We start from the raw sequence: 9,524 nt of genomic DNA, 5'->3' as shown, positions 1-9,524 counted from the left end.
TTCTCCACGTGTCTACGAGAGGAGGACACCGAACTAACACAACACAATACTGAAGACAAGAGAATATCACACTCAGTTCCGATACACTGAAAAGCAATTTCACACATAAGCTCACTTATGTAGGCACACTGACATACTGGGCACCATTCCTTTTTTCTTTTTCAGTTTAACATCAACATCACCCTCTGAACAGAAGAATGTTAAGCCTCTGGGACAGTTTCAGTATTAAGAACTACCTCTATCTGCAAACATCAACACTAACACTGACACTTTGGTCAAGAAGTTCACTGCAAGTGACCCTCCCTCTGGATGCGAAGGCGCTCCTTCTCCACTTGCAAGCGTTCCTTTTCAATCTGCAGCTTCTCCGACTCAAACTTCAGAAACTGCAGCCTCTCTTTCTCTAACTGCAAACGTTCTTTTTCGAGTTTCAACTTTTCAGTTTCTAGATCCAGAGGCTGCATGATGGGTTTTTCTGTTTGGGTGAGGTCATTTTCCAGGGCAGGTTTGTCAGCATGCAGCGTCTCTAGCCGGAGTTTCTCCCATTCGATCTGAAGCCGCTCCTTCTCAATCTGAAGTCTCTCGCGCTCCAAGTCAACATGACGCAACCGTTCTTTTTCAATTTGCAGGCGCTCCTTCTCCACCTGCAATCTTTCAGCTTCAATCTCTAGTCGCTGCTTCTCCAGCTCCACCTTCTGCTTCTCCAGATTTATAAGCAAGTGAGAATCTTCATAGGCTAGCCTAGCTTGGGCAGAGTTTAGATTTCCAAACTCTTCAATGTGGGAGAAGTCTGGCAGGTCATTTTCCCTTTTTGAATCAGGCAAAACTGATGACAAAATTTCTTCTTCTTCCTCAATAGGAAACTGCAAAGAGGAATGCGACAGACTAGAATTACATTCCAGCCTTTATGCCAGAGTAAATTTGTTACACACGACTGAAAATAACATACTGGGTTTTTTCATCTTCAAAGCTACTCAGAACTGCTTAACTCGCATACTGCGAAATAACCAAACCATTCAATTAACTTGCAGTCAAAAGACACTTTCCTACCATTACACAGGTAGAGAAACATGCTTTATCTGCAAGTTAGTATCTGGTGATGAAAAAAGGAAAATCAGCTTGTCAGCGGACATGCAAGAACATGCAGAAAATATTGGAGGATAGCTATTATAAAGCATTCAGAACCACTGATGGAAAACTGGATCTATAAAAAGCATATGTTGTTCTTGCTCTTCCTGTAGCTGAGTGACATTTATGTAAGCCACCAGGAACTTGTTGTGACTAATTATTTATCAGAGCAGCTGGATCCACAGGCTTGTGGTATGTAAGCTAACCCAGCCTTCACTAACTTTAGGATTCCATCTCTAAAAAACATCTAACACTGACATTTTTCACATGGTCCTTAACCCTTCAAACTGTATTAAGTAGGTCAATAAACAGGGCTTGTTTAACCAATTGTGTATCATCGCATTTGCTGTAAAGCCCTTTATGATGCAGATGACTAGGTGGTCAGGACCATTGCTCTTGGCAGACTGTAACCATCTGTGCGGAATTATAGCCCTTATGTGCTACAAATTCGTAGTACACAAGGGATAATAGTCTCCCAGCAAGTATGCTGCAAAAAAAAAAAAGGCAAACTGAGGAAGAGAAAGGGTTCAGAAAATCTTAAGACAATGAGAATCACTGCCAGTTCTCTAGCATTAGAGCAGACAGACACAGTTCAGCAGCAGCTGTCAGCCAGTAATCTCACTACCATTCAGCTTATGCTGAATTTTCCCCAGCACACACCGTAACTATGACAGGAGTTAGGATTCCCCCTCCTCCCTAAAAAAACTCAACAAATCAAAACTGTCTAAGTATCCTTTTTTGAAATGAGAACTGTGTATTTGTACAGGCACAAAAAAAACTATCCCAACATGCAACTTCACTCCTGCCTACCCCAGGACACTCAAGGTACTACTTGGAATAACAACCTGTCTGCAGGATGCACAGCTGCTTGCCAAATTCCCACTAAAATCCTGACAGAAAGGAATGACTGACTGATTTATTCAAAGAATATTTTCATCTCCTGCGGGTTCATTTTAAGAAATGTAAAAATTATTCTATTTCTTTCTGTACTCTATTTATTTCTGTACCTGCAGGTAACATTCATTTGTTGAAGAGGTGCATTTCTCTTCTCTGTCCATCCATCCAGACAGCCTAAGTATTAAAGTAACTAGTTTCCTTCAAAAGCATATTTTCATCCTACTGAATAAACTAATTCTTATCTATGGCACATACAAATGGAAAATATATGTGTAAATACAAATTCAAAGTTGAGGGGTGTCAGTTCAGTAATCAACATCCAAGACCTTACACACAATTGCAAGTTGCTAGATTTGAATACCATCTCTCTGAAACATATTTGTTACTACAGTTTCTTTAATTCACACATTCAAAAAAAAAAAACAAAACCCAGACACAGATGCTATGAAGAAACATGGCAAAAAGCCTTATGCTGAAATGAAACAAAGGCCATATTGCATATAGCTAACGTATGTCAGTCACTCACTTCGAAATTCTGTGGATCCTCCTCTTCCTCTTCTACTTTGATTTCTGTTAAAGATCCACCAGCTTCTCTGAAGTCAGTGATATTTTGCCATTCAAAACTAGATTCAATTGCAAATCCCATTTTCTCATCCATGTCTTCATTGAGAGAGTCATCTAAAGTGGATGAAGGAAGGTGAAACCCAGCACCCACTACTTTGATGTTTGCATTCAGACGTTTTCTCTTCATGAGCGCTCTCCAGTCAAGGTATCGCCTTTTCACTTCTGTCCCTGTTCTTTGCTCTCCTTCACCTACAGCATTTACACACTCTGCTATTTCCTCCCAAGCTTTCCGTTTCATCTCATTAATTGTTGTATTAAGTTGCTTTGAAAACAGTACTTCTCTCCTTTTTCTGATTTCCTTAAGGAGAGTTTGAGTTTCCTGAACACTAAAATTGCTTTTTCTTTTTCTCTTTAACTGTTTCATTTTTTCCAGCTTTAACCTAATAATTCCACTGCAGTAGACTACAGAGATGATCTGACACTAATCAGTTATTAATACTAATAAAATCTAAAAAACAAACGAAAGCAGAGCTCAGTTCTTGTGAAGTTAATTTTCTCTTCACTTTGCAGTATTTTCCTATTTGTCAGGCTTCCTAAGAGAAAAAGAGCAAACAACATAAATCTCCATGGTATACACTGTATATTTTCATTTAACAAACTTGACTCCTAAGTCATGATTTAAGGAATGCGTATTTTGAACTGATCATTCATTGGACAGAAGAGAACTGTTTTGTTAAACGCTGAATATAAAGTAGCTATAGATACCTTCTCTAATCTCATATGAATTATAAATCCACTAATACATCCATGCCATGAACCATTAAGGTTGAATTGCTATTTCCATTACAAAAATACAGCTATTTTCCTTCAACTCTTCGTGTTTTGCCAGTCGGGATTTGCTTGCGGGTGAAATCTGAGATATGCATTTCAGTTTGAATGTTAAATTATTTCCAAAGGAAGCTAAAATGGTTATATCATTACTTCAAAAACATGAAACGTTTAGGGGACCGAAATTTCTGAGACATGTTTCAGATGAAACACCATTTCCATTAAAAAAAAAAAAAGGCAGATTAATGTAAGAAGTTTTAGAGGTTCTTCTGACTTCTATTAATCACAAAAAAAGAAATGGAGCAATTCTGCTGAATGTCAGAAAATAACTACTATTTCAAACAAATGTCATGCATTACAGATGTTTTAACAGGACACAGATTCAGGAATAAGTCACTCATGCCCATGGTAAAGGCCCCCTCTACCCATCTCACACTGCAAAACACCTCGTGTCAGCTGTGATAGCAGATTAAAGTTTGCCCAGCCTTCCACCCTCGGCAATAGCTGATCCTGTGCCTGGCGCCGAAGAGAACGCTAAACCCCATAAAACACCTGACAGATCGTGCGCAACTCTGCACAGAAAGCGGAAAGTGGGAGTGGGAGAAACGGAACAATTAACGCAGTGATGAATATTTCATAGGCCATATTACAAAAACACCAACAAATAACAAAACCAACTCCAAACAGAACTGAAAGTAGAAACTGAGAATAAAAAACGGGTCTGTGTCACAGACTGCTTGGTCATGGTGCCACTTAGGATTTATACTGAACTTTCTTCTGTACCACATTACCTACTGTTTTAGGCAGGCCTGAAAGGCTTTAATCCAAGTAGGCCAACGGTTCGCTATGCAGTGCTTACAGTCTCAAGCTGTCATGCTTGTTCACTACTAATCTAACATGGACCATTTGTCCACCTGAAGCAAATGGCTTGCAGGTTATATATTCGATTGCTACTGACTAAAACTTAATCCTTCAATAACTCCCCTCCCAGCTATACAGGATTCTTGAATTATTTTTTTTTTCCTCCTGTTAGTCTTCTCAACTTGGTTAAAACATACTCATCAGCACATAACACAAAAACTCTCCATTTGGGGAATAATGCACATAATTGTTTAGACATCGTTCTTTATCTCCTATGCGCTACTGACTGTAAATAAGTGGTTCACTTGCAAAGTTTTCCACATCAAGAACCATTCTTTCACACCCAACACGCAAACACGCTGGCATCAAATATTTTTTAAAATGTTGCATTTAGAAAACTGGTTTACTACTTTTTTCTCATTAAAATCATTGCCCTCACTGCAAATCCGTTTACTTCTGATGGTTACTAGCTAGAAAATATGCAAAACCAAGGCCCAAGAAGAAATCAACTGCACACAGAATGAGCATGTATCAGCATGGACCCACACTACAGTGCCCTCATGCAGTTACCCAGCACTTTCGACTCCTCAGACTCAAGTCAAAAGCTGCATGTTGCTGTTTAGGAAGCGTGAAACTTCCTGCCCTTCTGAAAATAAAATACTAATTGGTTTTGAGAAAAGGGAATTATTTAGAAAAATAATATAACCTACTGTTATAATGTAGACCCTTGACATTATCAGTATTAAAAAAAAAAAAACACACTATTATAAGCTTACCACAAGAAGGTACATGGGCTTCCAAGGAAGCAACATCCTAGAAGCAACATTCTATTACCTGTCTGGCTTGGTACTTGCTGTGCTTTTCAAGTGCAAATTACAGCTTTCCTATTATTATGGCAACTGAATTTCTTGACCTACCTATCAAATTCTGAGTTTGTCTTATGCAAGTTTTGGGTTTTCTTAACTTCGTAAAAGTCACCAAGCAGGTAAATTCTTCAGAAAAGTTACCTGCACACAGAACGATAACAGCACTTTCAGAAACATCACTGTCAATAAGGCAACTATTCCGGACCGATAAATAGACAGATTAAGCTGCGATTCCTGGTTACTGGGGAATGCCCAAGTACTCGTATCTTCGTGCTGGCTTTAGAAACACACACATTTGGACGTACCTGTTTCCAGGGTGGGGGAGCATGCATGAAAGAGTCTGAGGTACCCGTTTCAGGTTGGTCTTCCAGGCAAAAGAATTGCATGGAGTTCCTACATACAACATAATTTTCACAAGAATGATAGTATTTCAGACATGTTGCTACTGAGACACTGACCCTCTGTTTATAAGGTCACATTTATTTTTACTGAAATCAGTAGAATTTCACATTTGATTTTAAGCATGTACTTGAGTGAACATTCAAGTACTTTGCTATGGAAAAACAGGTCACTTTGGAAAGTACTTGCCAGGTGGATATGTCAAAGTCTTGAAAGTACCAGTAGATACTCAATTGTAAGGTACCTCAGTATCAGATTTCTGCTGAATTACAGCTACTTTCGTGTCAAGACAGACACTGGCTAAGTCCTTTATTCAGCCCCAGCTGGGATGAACAAGGTTCTGGTCATTCACCAGTAACAGGGAACCACAGAATTTTAGACTCATATGGTATCTCTATTTACCCTGACCCTACCTAAATTTCTCAGTGCTAGCACAGCAGGATAAAGTGGGCACAATCACAGGAAAACAAAACAAAAAAGGGTTTTCAAACCAAATTTTCATCAGTGTTATTTCCTAACTATAATTCTACATGAATGCGTATAGACAGGGAGAGCGAAGCTTTCACCTTAGCTCCAGAGAAGGTTGAGAGTTAGAACACGCAAATGTCAGGTTACCCTGTGGGTCCACCTCACCGCCCCTTGTGCCGGGGTTGTGCATCACCTCTCTGATCTCCACAAATGCTCTTTGTGAAGTGCCTAATCTTGGGTTTGGATTTTATGCCATAAGCCAAGCACATAACCTTTAAGAATTATAATACTAACTTGGAAACAACTGGCATCCAATTGCCTTATTGTGTGAAGGTTTCTTTTAGACTACTTTTTTTTTTTCTAGGACACGTCTGATACAAGTCCCTGAATTTCCCAATAAAACAGCAGCAAAACCTATGTATTTTAAAACTCATGACTATTAACTTTCAATTGGTCAGGACACCTTACCTTTTCTAACTTTTTCCTTTCTGGAAGTATATTGCCTCATTAAAGACAACTGCTTTCTTATTAATATAAATGGATGTTAATGAATTATCTTAACAATATACTGACTCCCAGTTAGATCACTGTGGGACTGTTTACCTTTCTGATATATTAACTAAAAAGCATTATTATCTAACTAAAGGTGAGATTTGGGATATTCTGTTTTCTGACACTGCTAAATGGTCTCCAGGATATTACCCTTTAATGCAGAAAAATTAACGGTTACATGCTCATGTTGCAAGTATTTAAGGCACAGGAATGTAACAAGCCAGGATTCACATGCATTCTAGATAGCTACAGGAAAAAACCACACCCTGTGACCATTTTGAAAAGCATGATTTACAAAAACATGACATAGAGCATGTTTAAGTTTTGCATTGATATGAAGTCTAAAACATGAAATGCATACATTTGGGAAAAAAAGAGAAAAACCACCAACACAACCCCCTCCTCCCCCCCAAAAAAACCCCAAAACCAAAAACACACAGTAGACAGACATTACAGTTTCTCCAAAAATCAGAATAACTGCACTATATTGTAGTTTCTTCAGCAGAGGATTCCACAGCAAATAGCATTTGCTGAGTGCACCAATTGGGAAGATGAGTAGTTCACTCAGAAAACATATGTGGAGATAAGAACAGAGATGAAGAAAAAAAAAAAAATCTTTTGGTCAGATCAAGCCACTTGAACTGCTATGAAGGTAAGAGAAGATATCTGCAAGAAGAAAATTCTCAAGTATACAACCAAAAGGACTTCTGGTATTTTTCTCACACTCAGAGTGGTCAACGGCTCAATGTCTGAGCCGAGACCACTGACGAGTGATGTTCCTCAGGGGTCGGTACTGAGACCAGTACTGTTTAACATCTTTGTCAGTGACATGAATGGTGGGACTGAGTGCACCCTCAGCAAGTTTTATGGTGCAGTCGACACTGCCATCCAGAGGGACCTGGACAGGCTGGAGAGGTGGGCCACTGCCAACCTCATGGAGTTCAACAAGGCCAAGTGCAAGGTCCTGCACCTAAGTCGAGGCAATCCCAAGCACAAGTACAGGCTGGGTGGAGAGTGGATAGAAAGCAGCCCTGAGGAGATGGGCTTGGGGGTACTGCTGGATGAAAAGCTGGACATGAGCCGGCAGCGTGCTCTCTCAGCCCACAAAGTCAACCATATCCTGGGCTGTATCCAGAGAAGTGCGGCCAGCAGGTTGAGGGAGGGGATTCTTGTGATACCCCACTTAGAGTACTGTGTACAGCTCTGGGGCTCACAACATCAGAAGGATATAGACCGGTTGGAGCAAGTCCAGAGGAGGCCAGGAAGATGCTCAGAGGGCTGGAGCCCCTCTGCTATGGGGACAGGCTGAGAGAGTTGGGCTTGTTCAGCCTGGAGACGAGAAGGCTCCGGGGAGACCTTATAGCACCTTCCAGTACCTGAAGGGGCCTACAAGGAAGCTGGGGGGGACTTTTTACAAGGGCCTGTAGTGACAGGACAATGGGTAATGGGTTTAAATTGAAAACAGGGAGGGTTAGATTAGATATCAGGAAGAAATTCTTCCTGGAGAGAGTGGTGAGGCACTGGAACAGGTTGCCCAGAGAAGCTGTGGATGCCCCATCCCTGGATGTCTCCAAGGCCAGGCAGGATGAGGCTTTGAGCAACCTGGTCTAGTGGAAGGTGTCCCTGCCCATGGCAGGGGGGGTGGAACTAGATGGTCTTTAAGGTCCCTTCCAAACCAAACCATTCTGTGATGATTCTACAATACATGACCAAAGACACCAGTTACCTGAGAAGTAATAGCTACAGTTTGGTCAAGTGACAGAGAAATCACTGGGAAATAACAGAGGATGCCAACAGCCGGCGACCTGACCAGCCATACACCCATCACACGGTATAGTGCTAGGTGCAAATGCAAAATGTGTATTTTTACAGTTTGGGTAGAAATGCAAAGTGCTGGCTAGAAAAAAAAGAAGTAATTCTGATCATACAATAACAGAAAGATTTCAAGGGTCTTCCACGAAAGATGGCAACGTGGAGTTATAAATGTAATGCAGCCCTATGAGGGCAGAAACAACCTATAGGCAAGAAGGTCCTCATCACTAGACTGAAGAAACACAAACTATTTGTCAGGGCTGAAATGAAACAAGTATTGAAAAACTAAACACTCCATAAACACGCAGAACACATATACACTGAATAACTTTCATCTACTTAATGACACAGGCAACCGCATGTTGCTTGTCTGTGTATCCTTTGCTCACATCTTACTCTATGACCATGTGCTGAACCAAACAGAAAAACCCCAAACAAACGAACAAAAAAAGAACAACCCACAAAGCAAGCAAACAAAAAATCCACACACCCACCAGGATTGAAGGATTGTTGCTAGCACCAAATTCGAATTACTGTCTAGAAAAAAACATGACTTCTTTCGAAGTATGAGGTCTTGATGTGTTGCCTTCTTCTTTCTTAAAAAAAACCCACACCCAAAAAACTTCAACTTTCAGAGCTTGTGATTGAAGGGGGAAAAACAAACAAACAAACATTTAAATCAGAAGAACCTGCTATCTATATTTTTTTTAAATAAAGTTCGAGAGTCTGAGGATCTTTGTAGGGCTTCCTGGAAAACTTTGTATGTAATTCATAATGAACCTTGGCTTGGGACAACTTACGCCTTTGTACTAAGGGAGGCTTTAGTACAGGAGGGTCTGGGTGCTGCTGAACACATCACCGAATGCACAGTCCTCCCCGCAAGGAGCTTGCGGTTTGAGCACATGCAAGGACCAAAGAGAACCACCACCACGCAGAAGGATGATTTAACGAGGCAGAGCGATGCCGAGGACGGAAAGCAGCTGTGGATGCAGCCTGTGGAACCCACAGATTCGTCAGTCGAAAGTTCCCATTCCCCTCAAACTGCAGTGCCACGCAGGGGAACAGACCTCCCCTCCGAGCATGGCGGGCGCAGGGAGGGAAGGCAGGCACGGCCCCAGCCCGAGGCGGCCCAGCCCGCGAGCGGGGCCCGGT

The 9,524-nt window shown here is 41.1% G+C and overlaps 1 protein-coding gene across 1 annotated transcript; it reads right to left on the bottom strand.

Moving 5' to 3' along the window:
- Positions 1–284: 284 nt before the first annotated feature.
- Positions 285–3,178, bottom strand: MSANTD4 (Myb/SANT-like DNA-binding domain containing 4 with coiled-coils). Its single transcript, XM_010151758.1, has 2 exons — positions 2,549–3,178; positions 285–860 (listed from the first exon to the last, which is right to left on the bottom strand). The coding sequence occupies exons 1-2, from the start codon at positions 3,008–3,010 to the stop codon at positions 285–287; spliced, it is 1,038 nt and encodes a 345-aa protein (XP_010150060.1). The 5' UTR covers positions 3,011–3,178.
- Positions 3,179–9,524: the final 6,346 nt, after the last annotated feature.

This window comes from Eurypyga helias, unplaced genomic scaffold (genome assembly GCF_000690775.1).
Source record: "Eurypyga helias isolate BGI_N326 unplaced genomic scaffold, ASM69077v1 scaffold3675, whole genome shotgun sequence".
NCBI classification, from domain to species: Eukaryota; Metazoa; Chordata; class Aves; order Eurypygiformes; family Eurypygidae; genus Eurypyga; species Eurypyga helias.
The sequence above is the reverse complement of the archived record's forward strand: the minus strand, read 5'-3'. Positions and strand labels throughout refer to the sequence as shown.

Excerpts from the sequence above, each read along its gene's own strand:
- MSANTD4 (XM_010151758.1), bottom strand. The coding sequence starts at position 3,010 with ATGAAACAGTTAAAGAGAAAAAGAAAAAGCAATTTTAGTGTTCAGGAA. Across the intron at positions 861-2,548 it reads AGGATCCACAGAATTTCGAA|TTTCCTATTGAGGAAGAAGA; the intron begins GTGAGTGACTGA and ends TCCTCTTTGCAG.